Source organism: Anguilla anguilla, chromosome 16 (assembly GCF_013347855.1).
Source record: "Anguilla anguilla isolate fAngAng1 chromosome 16, fAngAng1.pri, whole genome shotgun sequence".
NCBI classification, from domain to species: domain Eukaryota; kingdom Metazoa; phylum Chordata; class Actinopteri; order Anguilliformes; family Anguillidae; genus Anguilla; species Anguilla anguilla.
Window position 1 is genome coordinate 481,227 of NC_049216.1, and position 19,011 is coordinate 500,237.

At 42.3% G+C, this 19,011-nt stretch overlaps 1 protein-coding gene across 7 annotated transcripts in view; it reads left to right on the top strand.

Annotated features, from left to right (window-relative positions):
* Window positions 1-19,011, top strand: part of LOC118215376 (diacylglycerol kinase zeta-like) — a 140,775-nt gene that overhangs the window by 22,412 nt on the left and 99,352 nt on the right. For 6 of the 7 annotated variants that reach the window (XM_035396098.1, XM_035396096.1, XM_035396100.1 and 3 more), the window contains 6 exons: window positions 2,954-4,040; window positions 5,919-6,027; window positions 12,155-12,250; window positions 16,173-16,250; window positions 17,187-17,243; window positions 18,891-18,959. In XM_035396098.1, the coding sequence (XP_035251989.1) occupies window positions 3,010-4,040; window positions 5,919-6,027; window positions 12,155-12,250; window positions 16,173-16,250; window positions 17,187-17,243; window positions 18,891-18,959 (1,440 nt within the window). In that variant the 5' untranslated portion in view covers window positions 2,954-3,009. The remainder of the gene's footprint in view (window positions 1-2,953; window positions 4,041-5,918; window positions 6,028-12,154; window positions 12,251-16,172; window positions 16,251-17,186; window positions 17,244-18,890; window positions 18,960-19,011) is intronic. The other variant, XM_035396097.1, reaches the window with a different exon arrangement.

A 19,011-nucleotide genomic window follows, 5' to 3' on the forward strand; every position in this document is an offset into this window, starting at 1 on the left:
ATCACTCCAGTATTTTGCTACAGTATTAATTCGCTATAGTATTAAATTACTCCAGTATTTTGCTACAGTTTTAAATCACTACAGTATTAAATCACTCCAGTATTTTGCTACAATATTAAATCGCTCCAGTATTTTGCTACAGTACTAAATCGCTACAGTATTTTGCTACAGTATTAAATCACTAGAGTATTTTGCTACAGTATTAAATCGCTGCAGTGTTTTGCTAAAGTATTAAATCGCTACCGTATTTTGCTACAGTATTAAATCGTTGCAGTATTTTGCTAAAGTATTAAATCGCTACATTATTTTGCTACAGTATTAAATCGTTACATTATTAAATCGCTACAGTATTAAATCGCTACAATATTTAGCTAAAGTATTAAATCACTGCAGTATTTTGCTACAGTATTAATTTGCTACAGTATTTTGCTACAGTATTACATTGCTACAGTATTTAAAGTAATAATCTCAAAGATTTTCATTGAAATAAATGTCTTTTAAGTCACTATCTATCACTGCATTGGGTAACACAATGGTGATTGAGCCTATTTTTATATTAATTTATACTATTATTATTATCATAATTCATGATTAAAAAACTTGGTGTCTGTGGCGACATTCCCGGGAAAAAATCACAAGCAGCGCACAGTTAGTGACGCGTTTTTCATCACCGATTTTTCATGGTCCGCCAGAGAGGGTAGGCGGAACTAACGCAACAGGCTCGCTCTTCAATTCACTTGTGTGTGAGCGGCCTACTGTTTTTTTTGTCTGCATGCATTACAATAACAGAGAAAGGGGGGGGGGGGGGGGGGGGTGTTGGGGGAGTTATGGAACCCTAAAAAGTTTTTGTGTAACATGAGAGATCATATTATTTGTTGATGTAGAATTCGTATTAAATTTAATGACAATGTAACTTTACTAAATTACATAGCTAGCGTTAGCTGTGCAAATAGCTACCAGACCATGTCAAGAAAGACAACATTAGTTTAGACAACGTTGCACAAGGTATCCATCTCTCATATCAGGTAATGTTGCGTTAGCTAGCTAGCTAATGTAATTAACACAATCTAATGTCGGCTAACAATTAGAAAAAAACGCTAGCTACCGACCGGTACCGACCTCGCAAACCGTCTCTCGAATGCAATGCTACCTTGTTGCAGCGTTGCAGTGTAGCTAACTTAAGGCCAGTTCAGATCAATGATTCGCAACGAGACTGGGTGCAACTTGCAAAATTCCAAGACGTCTGATTGTAAACGTTCTAAAACTGCACTTGGCGATTTGACAAGGACGGTCTTTTAAAACCTCAGGGCAGGCAACGGCTCTGCTACTAGCCAGTTCACACCGCTGCAACTTTCTCTGCAACATTCTAAAACCGTTTCGCCTCGTTGCGAATCATTGATCTGAACTGGCCTTAACGTTACCGCTATTTACATTGCCATCGAGTTCATCAATATATTATAATGATCGGAATAAAGCCGGGGTATGTGGAGCAGAGCCGGGTCTGATTTCTGAAGACGTCATGCAGGAGAAAACTAAATAAAAGAATACGGCAGTATGGATTAGCATTGTTATTTTATTACGCTTCCTCATATATTCCTTCAGTCTTTATGCCCTGTTTGATGAAATCTCCTTTGGTTTTGTTTTATTCTTCTTGTTCTGATTGCTAATTTAACACCCAGCTCAGCTTTATTCTCAAACAGTTTAGCTAGCAAAACCAGGAACACCAGGGGTAACATTTTGCAAGGCAGTTGATTCAAAAATATCACACAACAATCATTCACGAAAAGACTGCTTATTGTGCACGAGGTACATAATTGCACAAGCCACACCGAATCCCGCAAATTCTCCTCTGCAGTGTAAAGATGTTCATACCGGGCAAAAGGTGGATAAAGAACGTTTGCAGAAATTGATCATCACTAATTCTACCCCAGGTTTGCTACGGCATTTTAACCCGGCTCGGCAGTGTAAAGACATCTTGAGTTAGCCTAATGTTAGACAATGAATGAGTATGTACATAACGTTACTTTTATAACAACCGTTTTTTAATTCAGTAAATAGTAAGTGTTATAGTTGGCGTGCCAACTGACTGACGTCACACAGGCGACACTGGTTGGATCCGGTTGGATCTATGAGAAGTGAGGTCCAAAAACACACCTGCAATTACTGCACCGCCATAGGGAATGAAACTGAAATCTTCCAGATTGTCACTTTAAGGGCATGCTGCATTATCATTGTTGTATTGTAGATATACAGTATAAGTTACTAGTATTGGTTTTAAAATGGTTCCTCCTAAACCAGTTAAACTGACTCTCCACAAGATAATCAAAGTGATCATAAAATGAGAAAAGTTGATAGAAGCAAAATCACTTGGAGAAGTGCAGAGGAAAAGGGTGTCGGTCCTACACAATACAGTTAAACCTGCCATGGCGATCACCACTGTGATGTCATCTGCATGTGACGGCTGTTTTACATTTTTCATTACTCATCCTTTAGACGCTCCACTGTGTTAGGGATTAACTGCTTCTGGTCACCTCACAATAGTTACACAAACTAAGCAAGGCTGGAGTCAGAGGTCATGAGCTATTTCTTTCCATTGCCCGAAATGGCAGGTCGGATTGTTAAGGATTTTATGAGTCAAAGGTTCATAGACTGCAGGACAATGTAAAAATCCAACATTGTGAGAATGCCTTTTACCTCCATGTTAACAGTTAAAACAGTGGCAGTTATCTTCAGAAACTACTGTATGTGAACTCCAGAAATGTAGAGTCAGTTGTTCTTTCGAGGTACCTGAAACAGGGACTACAGTCAAGCTAATTAAAAATCGTCCAGCTGTTGAAAAAGTGTCTGCTCCAGGTCTCGCTACATGAGGTGAAAAGAACAGTACTGCATTCTCTGAGACAGCCCAACTTATTCTGTGTAGCACCCATCTTAACACGGCTCATTTTCTTCCCAGCAGCCACTGTGGAGGTGCGATACAGGTGGTGCCTTTAGCCGATTCCTGCGGTCGCCATGGACACCTTTTTCAGACGGCACTTTAAGAGGAAGAAAGTGGGCAGGGCGCCAGCAGGAGGGGGTGGAGCCGAGTGCTGCCGGCACAAGCGGCCCGCCGTCGCCGTAGCCACCAGCAAGGCCCGCCGGCGGTCCAGCGCCGGCTTGCCGTCATCCATGCTGGCCCAGCGGCGGCGCTCCAGCGTCCAGCTGCAGGCACTGCACCATGCCCCGGTGGGCTGCTGCTTGGGGGGCGGGGCCTGCCACGGCCGCCGCCGCTCCAGCACCACCGCGCCCAGGCTCCAACCCCGCTTCGCCGTCCGCCGCCGGAGACCGGGCAGGCCGCGAACCATTGACGCCCACCTGCTGGGCTCGTCCCTGCTGCTGGCCAGCCTCGTCCGCATGACGGAGGAGGAGGAGGATGGCGGGAACGTGCGTACGCTGCTGGGGGAGCCGACAGAGGGCTGCAGGGACGCTCCGTCCCTGTCCGACTCGGACGGCGACAGCGGCGGGGACTGGGACAGCAGCAATGAGGACGACGGCAAAACGGAATGTTCTGGAGAAGAGGAGGAGGCGGCGAGCGAGGGCGGACCGCCAGAGCCGAGCGACTTGGGCCGAGCGAGCGCCCTCGATTGCCAATCATCGCCAGAGGACGGCTCTGCCACGAGGGACCGGGGCGCCACTCCCGAGAAAGAGGAGGAGGAGGCACGGGAGGAGGAGAAGGAGAGCAAGCACCCACACTCCCGGGCCTTGATCCGCACCCCTCGCTGCCTCCGCCGAAACTCCTCCCACCCGCAGCTGGCCGAGGCCTTCCTCTCCAGCGCCCCGTACGCAGGGCACCGCCGTGCCCAACGGCACCGCGCCACGCCGATCTCAAAGGCCCGCGGGCCCTGGCCCAGCAGGGGGGGGCCCAGCCGTAGGCGTCCCTCGCTGTCCCCGTACCAGACCTGCTCAGCTTGCTGGAGGCTGGGCTCCCCCAGACGGGGGTCCCTGAGCCCCCTGCAGGGAACCTACTACGACCCCCAGCTGGAAACATGGAGTGGGTTCCTCTCGTATGTACACCCTTACTTCCTTAAGGGGTGGTTAGCAGAAGTCCCATCACCCGCTGGGCACAGGAAGCGGTGTGCCTGGGTCTGTGGATGTGCACTTAGAGTAGTCCAATCGGGTGCTCCGGCTAGGGAAGTGTGCGGGTACAGAGCTGTCATTGGTGTCTCGGCTGCAAGTTGCCAAGTTGCAGACCTTAAAATTATAGTTAACACCCTGATGTAATACAACATGCAGTATGTAGTCTTAGAGCAATAAAACATAAAAACTACATACACATTCATTAGTGCTTTTGTCAGGACTGTCTATGGAGTGCTAAGAAGCTGCTGTGAAGTATTTATAAATGATTGATGTAGCTCTCATGAAGAACCCTTCAAAGAAAGTGTGGTCCTGATTTCTCCCACTGCTTGGCGCATATACTCAGCTGTTGGAGCAGTCTCTACCACGACAGTAATGGACCCAGTTTAGCTGAGATGAGTGTTCTTCAGGAACACAAAGAGTACTTTGAAGAGGGTGTGGAAGCAGGTAACCCATTCTAGCACGTCTTCAACTCAAAGAAAAACTGTTGTTCTGAATGGAGCGTAGAGTTTTGCCTCCGGTTACGAAATAGTTTTATCACCTGAGAGTTTTGCTGTGAAACTTTAATGTTAAACAGGAGCCCGTTGCAGTCCGTGCATTTTCTCTCTCAGTCTGTAGTCTTTAACAGGCACATTGGAATGCATGGTGAAAGAACCTTACTTACTGGGTCCTTGGCTTATCCAGTGTTTTTTTTTTTTCTTCCCAAATTTGTGCGGACTTTAGCTCAGAAACTGTTTACACCCATTTTCAATTTCAAGTGATGTGTTTAACTGTGTAATTGTAATAAATGATTGATTTCATTCTTTCAAAGAACAGGTGCCTTTTGATCAAATGTGAATTTTTATTTTCAAAATTTTCTTTATTATATGTCAGTTGGATTTATTTAATAATAAATCAAAGAAAGAAAATTGGTTGGCAAAGCAGATCTTAAGATCAGTTTTAACTTTTTGTCATTACTATGCCATTTAGAAATATTTGTGTATAGAGATAGTTTGAGGAAAGACAAGTGTTTCAGGTGAAACACCATTCAGGTGAAAGTTTGAAAACAGCTGATTCGTTCTGGAACAAATGGTACAGGTTCTGCACCCCAAAGAACACAGAAGGTTACTCAGAATGCACCAGGTGTTAAATGTGTGTTCCAGACCCTTCCTTTTCTCTGGGCTTTGTAGCATGGCAGTCTCGGATTCTGTTTCCCTGGGTAACCATGCACGTGCATCTCCTTAGGTTAAGACTGTGCCCTCGTCGGACATCTCTGTTAGCAGGTAGACACTGTTATGAGCAAAGTGAGTCACTCAAAACACTGATTATCTGACCAACAATTGTACACCCACGTCCAAATGATACCATTCGTTAAGGCTGAGACGCATTATGAAAGAGTGTAAAACTTGAGCAAAACCCCGAACTTCAGAGGCCACCTGAAATTCTTCCAGGAAAAATATCCCCATTCATGTCTGTTGGGTGTTGATATGACATCCAGTCATCAGAAGGGACACAAAGCTTCAACGTGATCATGTGATGAGTCTTTTCCAATCACATTTTTCCTTCGAAAGTGTCTCCCGTGCCCTCTAGTCCTCTATGCCGCCAGGTGTGATTACAGGAAAGAAGACAAATAAAGTCAACATGCCACAATGTGGCGATGATCGTTATCTGACTCAAAGTTAATTCAGTAATTAGTGTAATGATTTATCAGCCAGCTCTAAATTGAGGTTGTGTTTTGGTTTAAATGACTTTGTGGTTGCTACTGGGTTTAAATGATCATTTTGCAGCTGTATTAGGGGTTAAATGGTTTTGTGTTTTTGTCTTTTCAGGAAAGCCATCGCAAAGTCAGGTCTACATCACCTAGTTGCCCAGCCCAGTGCCTTGGCCACTGCTAAGCACAACCCTGACCGGGAGATACCCAGCTGTGTGGACTGGAGTGTGAGTAATTCTGCCCCTGACTAACAGATATGGGTCTGTATGGACTGGAGTGTGAGTCAATTTGCCCCTGACCGACAGATATGGGTCTGTATGGATTGGAGTGTGAATAATTCTGCCCCTGACTGACAGATATGGATCTGTATGGACAGGAGTGTGAATAATTCTGCCCCTGACCAACAGATATGCAGCCGTGTAGACTGGGGTGGAATACCTCCGTGGTTGGGATGAGCGAGAACCATTCACCCCGATGGTAGGGAGTTCAAGTCGCCCTGCTGCAGCAGAGCGGAGTGGTTGAGCAGGCATGTAGGATTGAATCATGTCCTGTAAGTAGGCGGGGGCCATCCTGTTGGCTGCAGTGGCTAGGGTCAAGACTTGGAACCTGATACTTGCAGCAACCGATAGCCAGTGGAGTGGCTCACAATCACAAAAGACACTCAAACGATGTCCAACATCTTATTCAGCATGCAGTATTTAATGAATTTTAAAAATCCAAAATGCATCATTCAATATTCTCCTCTTGGTATACACTTCCCACAGATAATAAACACTGGCAAATCGTCCACTCTGACTCCGGTCTATAAATATCCTCTTAATCTAACAGATATGCTTGTTGAAGCAGAAACACCACCAGAACTTTCTGTGCAATATTCCAGCAGGTAACTACAGATACGAAGATTGTGCACCATGCAGCTTTACATCTGAATGCAACTATTTTCATCCAAAGTTCTGGTCAGAAATATGAAAATGAACGGTGAGATCACCTGCAAGACCACAAATGTGACCTATGGGATGAAATGTCCTTGTGGACTTGTGTACATGGGCAAAACTCACGGATGCCTCAAAACCTGCATTGCAGAACATCATTGCAACATCTGCAGAGGTGATAACAATTACCGATGTACAATGCCCTCCACAAGTATGTTAACAGTAGAGTGAAATTTGGTTGGTTTTTTGCTATATACTTGGACTCACGATCAGCAGATGAATATGAGGCTAAAGTACAATCAATCAGCTTTCATTTCAAGGTATTGACATGTGTATGTTTTACCATTGTACAGAACCAGCTGTTTTTGTGTTGAGTCCCGGTGCAAAATTAAGTTAACGGATGACTGAGAGGTGTTAACTGTTGTTCAGGTTTCCTTTTGCATGGATTGTTCACATTCACAGTCAGGGCCAGTTTTACTGAAGGATTGCCACTGTTTTCCAACACAGAAGCAGTTTCTGCAAGACTGCATTATCTGTTGTTGGAATGGGTACTAATTGCTATTAGGATGTAATTTCCAGGAATTATGTCACTCTGTGACTTTACTTTTGATGCATAGTTAAATGTGGTCATGTTCAGTGAATGTTCTAAAACAGGGTGGAGATTATGTAAATTAGTCCAATTAGGTATTCTGTCTAATTTAATAAAACATGCATTCATTGCAACTCCCCTCTTTGCGTGATAATTTTTAGAACTCCTGAAAACGGGTGGTAATTTGTCTGTGCTGATATGGCCTATAGCCCAAGCACTGGATGACGGAGAAGGTTGTCAGTCTGTATGCACATCCTTGGCAGTCAAATCATTTTCCCTTGTGGGCTACATGGGGTATAGTAGCATAGCACTCTGGAAAGGAGACGGGATTGAAAATATGTTTCACACACGTTTCTAATAATTACGTCTTATTTATTTTCAGATTTAATATGAAATTCTGGTCGTTTTATTGAAAGGACACAAGACTTCTATTGAAGTCATCAGCTAGAAGTTAGCAGAAAAACACAGTTCTGTATTGAAACAATTGCTGTGTGTATGCGTTCAAGTAGGGTATATAGTAAATTGTGGATGCAGTTTTACCTTCAGACACTCTGTGGCATTCTCCCATTACAAGTTCATCTGTGTCTATACCTTTCACCCTCACAACTTGCCCATAGACATCACCAGGTGCTGAGTATCTCCTCTAGTGATGCTCAGCACATCACCAGGTACTGAGTATCTCCTCTAGTGATGCTCAGCACATCACCAGGTGCTGAGTATCTCCTCTAGTGATGCTCTGCACATCACCAGGTGCTGAGTATCTCCTCTAGTGATGCTCAGCACATCACCAGGTGCTGAGTATCTCCTCTAGTGATGCTCTGCACATCACCAGGTGCTGAGTATCTCCTCTAGTGATGCTCAGCACATCACCAGGTGCTGAGTATCTCCTCTAGTGATGCTCAGCACATCACCAGGTGCTGAGTATCTCCTCTAGTGATGCTCTGCACATCATCAGGTGCTGAGTATCTCCTCTAGTGATGCTCAGCACATCACCAGGTGCTGAGTATCTCCTCTAGTGATGCTCAGCACATCGCCAGGTGCTGTGTATCTCCTCTAGTGATGCTCAGCACATCACCAGGTGCTGAGTATCTCCTCTAGTGATGCTCTGCACATCATCAGGTGCTGAGTATCTCCTCTAGTGATGCTCAGCACATCACCAGGTGCTGTGTATCTCCTCTAGTGATGCTCTGCACATCACCAGGTGCTGAGCATCTCCTCTAGTGATGCTCAGCACATCACCAGGTGCTGTGTATCTCCTCTAGTGATGCTCAGCACATCACCAGGTGCTGTGTATCTCCTCTAGTGATGCTCTGCACATCACCAGGTGCTGAGCATCTCCTCTAGTGATGCTCTGCCAGGCCTGTACTGTAGCCATCTTCAGTTCATGTTTGTTTCGGGGGCTAGTTGCCTTACCCTTTCTCTTCAGCATATGAAACACAAACTTTCTGTTTGATTCAGATTGGGTGAATGGCTTAGCCAGTGATGAATTTTCATGTATTTGGCTTTGAAAAACTCCTTTGTTGCTTTAGCGGTATGTTTGGGATCATTGTCTTGCTGCAGGATTAACCACCGTCCAATCAGTCTAGAGGTATTTGGTTGAACCTGAACAAATAAGATGCTTCTGTACACTTCAGAATTCATTCTGCTGCTGCTATCAGCAGTTATATAATCAATGAAGACAGGTAAGCCAGTACCTGTGGCAGCCATACATGCCCAAACCATAACACTCCCATCACCATGTTTCACAGAAAAGTGGATTGGTTTGGATGTTGGGCAGTTCCTTTTGGCCTCCACACTTTACTCTTTCCATCGCTCTGATACAAGTGAATCTTGTTCTCATCGGTCCACTAAACCTTTTTCCATAACTCTGCAGACTCTTTTAGGTTCTTCTTAACCTGGCCATCCTGTTTTTGCCACTAACTTGTGGTTTGCATCTTGCAGTGTAGCCTCTGTAGTTCTGTTTGTGAAGTCTTCTGCAGACAGTAGTCATGGACACATCCATGCCTGCCTTCTGAAGAGTGTTCTGATCTATCGGACAGGCGTTTGGGTGTTTTTCTTCATTATGGTGAGAATTCTTCAGTTATCAACTGTAGAGGTCTTCCTTAGTCTACCAGGCCCTTTGCGATTTCTGAGCTCACTGATGCTCTCTTTCTTAATGATGTTCCAAACAGTTTGTTTTGGTGAGGTTTGGCCTGTGTCTCTGACTGTTCTTTTTTATTCCTCAGCCTCTTAATGGCTTCCTTGACTTTACTAACTCTGGTCCTCTTGTTGGCAAACACCAATAACAGACTTCCAAAAGCCAAGAATCAAGACAAGATACTGAAAGGTCTCTTATACCTGCACTAAGGAAGCAGTTGAACACACCTGATTATTCAGAAACACCTGTGAAATCCATTTGTTCCAAACATTATGATAGCTTGAAATGGGGGGCTATGTATAAAAGTGCTGTAATTTCTTCACAGTGAAACCAAAATGCATAAAAATACATTTTAACAAAGCTGAGAATCTGCACTTTAACCACATGTGATTTGCATAATTACAAATCTAAAATTGTGGAGTACCTAGCCAAATCAATAAAAATATGTCTTTGTCCCAAACATTATGGAGCTCACTGTATGCATGTAAATGAAATTTCGACATTCATTAGCCACGCCCTGTACACCCACGTACTGCACCATTGACTGTGCTTAATATGCCAATCACCATTGATTCTGGAAAACAGAGTCCTGAGACACAGTCTCTGAGTTCCAAGATTAGAATTGACGTAATCCAGATTAAGCAGCTTCCTGACCTTTGTCAACCATATGTAGATGTTCAGAAAACTCAGAATTTGCTGTGAAACACTGCTTAGATAGTAATGTGATGACACATCATTCAGGAAAGTGATTTTTCTAAATGACAAAATGTGCTAAAACTCTGGGTGATTTGCAGCATGCTTAGCTGGAGTTTAACCCTCACATTTAAACCCCCTAGACCACAGAACTGCAGCACAACTGGAACGGCTATCCAAATCTGTGACAAAAGGAAACAACTGTTCCAGTTGTATTGCAATTCTGTGGCCTAGGGGTTTCAACCTGAAGTTTAAACTCCAGCTAAACACGATACACTTAACCCTGTGTGCCCATGTTGGTTAACTACTGCTTAAACACACATTCTGTGTTTAAAATAAATAAATAAATAAATAAATCATCAGCAGCTACAACACACTTTGTCATTATGTAAAAAGCAGCTCAAAGTGCTTGTCAGTGGAGTAAAAAGACATCAGAAAATAAAAGTAAAATGCAAACAAGTCAATGCAAGCAGGCGGGTGGCAGTGTAGTATAATAGCTAAGGAGTTGGTTTGCAGGTTCGATTCCTCGGTAGGACACTGCCGTTGTACCCTTGAGCAAGGTACTTAACCTGCATCGCTCCAGTATATATCCAGCTGTATAATTGGATACAATGTAAATCGCTCTGGATAAGAGCATCTGCTAAATGCCTGTAATGTAATGTAAATGAGACTGACAGAGTGTCCGTGGTGACAGAGGGGAAATATCTTCTCTCATTCGGACCTTAGTGGTTTGAGCCTCTCTTTACCTCACACATACTAATAATATACTGTAATATATTGACTAATTCAATAAATGCATGCCAAAATTCAGTCATTTCTGTTCAATAATATGTTGGTTATATTCAAACACAAGCCACTGACACCAAAGCAGCAATAAATACTATGTTAATTTTTTAAATTTCAGTAATTCAGTTTAATTGAAGTATTTCAGTGTCATGTCAATATTGGCCTATGTAGCTCAATCCTGAAAATTTTTATCAGAACAGCCCTCCCTTGTCAGAAGAAAAGACAAATTAAGACTTTCCGCTATATTGGATTTCCATATATGGAAAAAATCTATTTTTGTTGCACAAGATTCTGCAGCATATACCAAGATGGCTATTCATATTTTCTCTGGCACAAGAAATCTGAAGAAGATGCCTGAACATTTGCGCCACCATATTTCTGAATTAAATTACAAATAGTATAGTGTTTAATTGAGTGCTGTCTATTTTTTTCTATTGACATGTGTTGGCCATATCTAATCATGTACAACTATAACATATTTATCCACCGCTGAAGAATCAGCGGTGTTATCTCTGGGTGAGTTCTTTCAGTAATGGACCGGGGTAGTTTTATGAAACTCCCATATAACTTTTCACCAGTTAATTACAGACTGGTTCTAAACTGTCTGTGTTTACACTGCCCTCTTGTGGCAGTACATGCAATGACAAACATTCATACTTGTAGAGATGTAGAGAGCTATTGGGTTTTCCCAGTGAAGGCTGTGGTCTTGTATTACTTGTGTCTAAAGCGAGTGAAGCCCTATCATCTCTACCAGGTCATGATGGACTCAAACCACAGACACTGCTGGTTTAACTAAGAGTAGGGAGAATCCCTGTGTACATCCTGGCATCTATAAAAAATATTTTAAAAAAACCTTGTTTAGTTAGTTTGTGGAAAACAGATGAACCTCATAGATTTATAAGTTATTTACCAATAAACACTTTACTTCATGTGTCTCATATATTTAAACATATACATTATTTTGGTTTGAGATGCATGTCTTAAATCGCAACCACTAATATAATTGGTGAGAGAATGTTTGTGTGAAGTGTTTTGGCCTTACAGATGTGTGTATTGCTTGCTGTAAAATATGACACAATAGCTGAAAAGGTTGGGTGGATGACCTTTCTCTGTGGTCTGTCTCTGTGCTCACGCTGAAGGAGACTGAGTTGGGAGGGTTAGCGTTGATGAGCAGAATGTTCCAGAACTCAGAGGCCCTTATTCTCCCTCCTCCGCAGGAGAACGCCCTTTATGGGGAACACATCTGGTTTGAGACCAATGTCTCCGGAGACTTCTGCTATGTTGGAGAACAAAACTGCATTGCCAAGACTCTGGTGAGTATGCTCTCCTTACAGACACATACACACACACACACACACGTACACACACACACACACACACACACACACACACACACACACACACGTACACACACATACAAACGCACATACACACACACACATACACATGCACGCACACACGTACACACATACACACACACACACACACACATATACACATACACACATGCACACACACACACACACACATACACACATACATGCATGGACACACACACATACACATACACACACACATACATGCATGCACACACGTACACACACATACACATACACACACACATACATGCATGCACACACAGACACACATACACACACACACATACACATAAACACACACAAACACACACACACACACATGCGCACACACACACATGTACACACACACGCACGCACACACACGTACACACACACATACACACACACACATACACATACACACATGCACACACACATACACATATACACACGCACACACACACATACATGCATGCACACACACACATACACATAAACACACACACACACACACATACATACACGCATGGACACACACACATACACACATGCACACACACATACACACACGCACACACACATACAGTACACGCATGCACATACACGCACACACAGACACACACGCACGCACACACACATACACTCACACATGCATGCACACACACGCACACACAGACACACATACACACACGCATGCACACATACACACACACACACACACATACACACATGCAAACACAGACACACATACACACACACCTACACGTACACACACACACACACACCAACACACACACATACACATACACACACACGCACACACACACACACATACACACATGCACACACACATACACATATACACACGCACACACACACATACATGCATGCACACACACACATACACATAAACACACACACACACATACATACACGCATGGACACACACACATACACACATGCACACACACATACACACGCACACACACACACACACACACATACAGTACACAGAAACCCCACACACGTATACATGCGCATATACATACGCACACACACGTGCACACATGCACGTATACAGGCACGTATACACATGCACACACACACATGTGGTTTGGAGCCAGATGGAGAGAGCGAGAAGACAGAGGTATCAGAGAGAGGGAGGAGAGAGTAAAGAGAAGAGAGAGGTATGAGAGAGAGGGATGAGAGAGTAAAGAGAAGAGAGAGGTATGAGAGAGGAAGGAGAGGGAGGGTGAGAAGAGAGAGGTATGAGAGAGGGAGGGGAGAGAGTAAAGAGGAGAGAGGTAAGAAAGGGGAAGGAGAGAGAGTGAAGAGAAGAGAGGTATGAGAGCGAGGGAGGAGATGGAGTGAAGAGAAGAGAGGTATGAGAGAGAGGAGGAGAGTGAAGAGAAAAGAGATATGAGAGAGAGGGAGGAGAGAGTAAAGAAAAGAGAGAGGTAGGAGAGAGAGGGAGGAGAGAGATTGAAGAGAAGAGAGGTATGAGAGAGAGGGATTAGAGAGAGTGAAGGGAAGGGAGGCATGAGAGAGAGGGCTGAGCAGCCTGAGGGACAGTGGGTGAGCATCCGGCAAACATATGTATGTGTGTGTGTATATATGCATATGTGTTTGTATGTATATGTGTGCGTATGTATATGTGTGTGTGTGTGTATGTATGTGCGTATGTATATATGTACATATATGTGTATATATATATATGTATGTGTGTATATGTATATATATATATATATATGTATGCGTGTGTATGTGTGCATGTATATAATATAATTAATTTAATTCAGTTAACTTAATAGATAAGTATTATGTTCCTATCATTTGTGCTGTTATCGTTGATGCTGCTTGTCTTCTTTTTTCCTTTTGATTATATATTCCTACTGTAGTTGATTGCTGTTGTCACTACGCTTTGGCAATATGTATTTTTAAATATGTCATGCCAATAAAGCATTTGAATTTGAATTTGAATTTGAATTTGAGAGGGGGGAGAGAAAGAGTAAAGAGAAGAGAGATGTATGAGAGAGAGGGAGGAGAGAGAGTGAAGAGAACAGAGGTATGAGAGAGCGGGAGGAGAGAAATAGTAAAGAGAAGAGAGGTATGAGAGAGAAGGAGGGGAGAGAGAATGAAGATATTATATAGCCTACTCGCTGTGGCCATTACCACACTGTTAATTGCATTGTTGTCGTTACCACAATGTTGTTTGTATTTCATGTTGTTTGTATTCCTATTCCTGTTTCTGTGTGTACGCTTTGGCAATAAGTACAAATGTATTTCATGCCAATAAAGCTTTTTGAATTTGAATTTGAATTTGAACGAAGAGACAGTGCCAAACATATGCACTAGATTACATCCATCTAAACATTCAGAAACAAGGTAATTTTGAAAGACGGCCTGTGTACTAGGAGCTGCTAAACTTTTACCATTCATTTTCAGAATAAGTATGTCATTTTGTTAGCCTCACCAAACACAAACAAGCGCAGAGCCACAGTTCCTACATACAGGTGATGGAAATAAAAGAAACGTTACATGTAATGAAGCAAAGAAAAAATGTCCTCTGACATGAAGCTTATTTTATTCAGGTTTCATGTTGCAAGCAGCAAAGTTTTTATACTGCTCATTACATGAGTCTTTGTCAGTGGTTATTTTGAAAACTATGTCCATTGTGTAATTAACATGGTATTTGAATTTTAATATATCGGCTGTTCATTCAGTCAGATTGGACTACCAATCAGGTATTGAGGTTGAAGTGAACATTACAGAATGGGCTGTGTCAGACCTCCTTTTTAGACCTAACAGACTTTACATCAAAGGGGAATTCTTTATTTTCCCCGTTATACGTTTTGAAAGGGTATGTATGCATTGTAGCATTTTGGCTTCATGAACTTAAGAAAGAGAGCATTAAAAAATAAAGTCATATATTAAAATATATGAATAAATATGGATATAAAATGCTGCCATGTAAAAAAACTGTCAAATATAGCTTATAACTACAATTTTGTACTTTCAGATACAGTACGTTGTATAGTTAGGAATCACTTTCTATTCCTCTACTGAATTTTCAGATGATCCCCAAACTGACCTGGAGGCTCTGTTTGCAAAGTGAAAAATATATCCATTCTAAAAGCATATAGATGTACTATAGAGCTCCTATTGGTGTAAAACTAAATCCTTATTCATATATTCAGCTATAAATCACATGATGAGCCATGAAGCAATCAAAAGTCAGACCTGTTTGTTAGTTTCAGAGAAGGACTTTTTTCAGCTTTTTACCTTATCATTTCTTTGTTGGTTTGCTTATAAATTCTGCAAACTCCTAAAGAAATGCCCCTCTACAAAAATCTGAAATTTAAATATTTTGAAAAATATATGATCATGCTCAAAAAATATATTGCAACACTTCACAAGATATGGGCAACTATACAAATATGGATATATTGATATATTTTAACAAAACATAGCATTTTATAAAATATAATATTATATAATATTTTCATAATATCCTTTCTTCTGGACTGAGGTCGTAGTCAAAAATAAAAAAAATTAGGAATTCCAGGATAAAGTGCTGCTTCTCTGAACAAGCAGGTCTGTTTACATTTACAAAGCTTTTCTGTTGCATTGCGCTTCAAACATTGAAAACCCTCAGAACTAATTTCAGTTAGGAGACTTTCAGTGGTGGCAATAGATCTGAATCCTGTACATTTAACTTTTTTGCATTTTTATGTGGCTCATGCCATTGAAGGCAGGGTCAAAGAGCAGTACGCTGCAAGCTTGTGTCAGTCTCTGTCAGTCTGTTATGAGTGAATCTATCTGTGTTCACGGTGCTCTCCTCGCTCTTCTCGTTCCTTTCTCCCTTTCAATATCAAAGCAAAAATCTGTAACCAGGAAGAAGTGCGCTGCCTGTAAGATAGTGGTCCACACCATCTGCATCGAACAGCTGGAGCAGGTAAGTGCAGGACTGTGCTGCCGTTACACATCACACATGCAGGACTGCACTGCTGCTGTTACACATCACACAAGCAGGACTGCACTGCTGCTGTTACACAAGCAGGACTGCACTGCTGCTGTTACACATCACACATGCAGGACAGCACTGCTGCTGTTACACATCACACATGCAGGACTGCACTGCTGCTGTTACACATCACACATGCAGGACAGCACTGCTGCTGTTACACATCACAAAAGCAGGACTGCACTGCTGCTGTTACACATCACACATGCAGGACTGCACTGCTGCTGTTACACATCACACATGCAGGACAGCACTGCTGCTGTTACACATCACACATGCAGGACTGCACTGCTGCTGTTACACATCACACATGCAGGACTGCACTGCTGCTGTTACACAAGCAGGACTGCACTGCTGCTGTTACACATCACAAAAGCAGGACTGCACTGCTGCTGTTACACAAGCAGGACTGCACTGCTGCTGTTACACGCCACACATGCAGGACAGCACTGCTGCTGTTACACATCACACATGCAGGACTGCACTGCTGCTGTTACACATCACAAAAGCAGGACTGCACTGCTGCTGTTACACAAGCAGGACTGCACTGCTGTTGTTACACATCACACATGCAGGACTGCACTGCTGCTGTTACACATCACACATGCAGGACTGCACTGCTGCTGTTACACATCACACATGCAGGACTGCACTGCTGCTGTTACACAAGCAGGACTGCACTGACTGTTACACATCACACATGCAGGACTGCACTGCTGCTGTCACACATGCAGGACTGCACTGCTGCTGTCACACATCACATGCAGGACTGCAAGTCTTTGCGACACTGTACATAATGATGCACGTGTGACTGCAGGCTCTGGGTAAAAATGCACTTCTTTCTGCTATTCTGCCCCTGCTATTCAGATAAACTTTAGGTGTAAGCCGTCATTTCGGGAATATGGATCACGGAACATAAGGGAGGTAAATGTCTTTTCCTTTCTCTCAAATTTTTACTTACCTTTATTCCTCTCCTGGTGCGGACGCCACATGTAGCAAGCATAAAAATCAGAAATGGATGAGTTTCAGTACCAGACATCTATGCTTACTGTTCATTATACAGAATGCTGTTGTTATTATGGTCTTCATATTTCATTTACAAATCTCATAACCTTGGTGAATGAGTTTATTCTGAGGGTGATCTGAAAAATCAATGCCTTACTGTAATATTACTGTAATCACACACTGTGCATTTAATTGGGGACAAAAATGTGTTTTCTGGATAAAAATTGGAATCCAGAAAAAAATGATATATGCAATGTTATATGTCAAAGGAATAATAATATGCATTGTATAAGTAAACAATTGAAGTTAATAACATCCTTCATCAGTTAATTCCAAAATATTTTTCTTATGGCTTTTTGTCTTGGAAACAGGTGTGGGTATCCCCTTAGATAACATATTAATATGTAAATTTGAAAAAGAAACCTCTATTCAGGCATATGAAAAAATGTATAAACTGTGTACTGAGCATGTGCAGATTAGTGAGGACTTGTGACATTAACACACTGTGTACTGAACATGTGCAGATTAGTGAGGATTTGTGACATTAACACACTGTGTACTGAACATGTGCAGATTAGTGAGGATTTGTGACATTAACACACTGTGTACTGATCAAGTGTGGACTACAGAAGACTTGTGACTTTAACACACTGTGAACTGAGCAGATTAGTGAGGACTTGTGGGTAATTCATTGATTGTCACCTGAATAAACATGAATCACTTGTAAGACTGCTTTTGTGCTTAAATCGTTTAATGTCACCTTTGCATATACTGTAGGCCTTTAATGACAGCACAGTGTTTGCTGATCTGCAGTGAATGGGTCAAGTGTCTGTCGTATTGGCTCCTTTAAACATCTCTGTGGTTTATTCAGAGCCTTCAAACACTTTAAAAGAAACTCCCTTGCACAAAATCTCAAACTCGCAAAGTATGTTTTCAAAACAAATTACTTGGTAGTTACTGGCGAATGAAAATGGGACTATAAACCATTTACGGATGAAGAGAATCATTAATTAATACATAAGATTTTCCTAATTTATATAATAATAATAATAATAATAATAATAATAATAATAATAATAATAATAATGCTTATTGTTATTTTAATTATTTATTTTTTCCCTTAGAGAAAAAATAATAAAAAAATTGGTGGTGCAGTGGTTAGCACTGTCACCTCACAGCAAGATGGTCCTGGGTTCGAATCCCAGCCTGGGCTTTTCGGTGTGGAGTTTGCATGTTCTCTCGGTGTCCGCGTGAGTTTTCTTTGAGTACTTCGGTTTCCTCCCACAGTCTAAAGACATGGATATAGGGTAATTGGAGACTCTAAATTGCCCATATGTATAAGTGTGAGAGTGAATGGTGTGTGTGCCCTGTGATAGATTGCCAGCCTGTCCAGGGTGTATTCCTGCCTCTCGCCCAATGCATGCTGAGATAGGCTCCAGTACCCCCTGTGACCCTGACCAGGAACGAGCGGGTATACATAATGAATGGATTTATTGCAGAGTTTTAAAGTACTAGAGAGTTTATAAGTACCTAAGGTTTTAACAGTGAAAATGATTTTGTTTCCAGCCCACCATTGTGCGGCATCACTGGGTCCACAGACGACGACAAGAAGGGAAATGCCGGCAATGTGGGAAGGTAAAACACCCTTACACTGCAGTACTGTATCTGACCCTTACACTGCAGTACT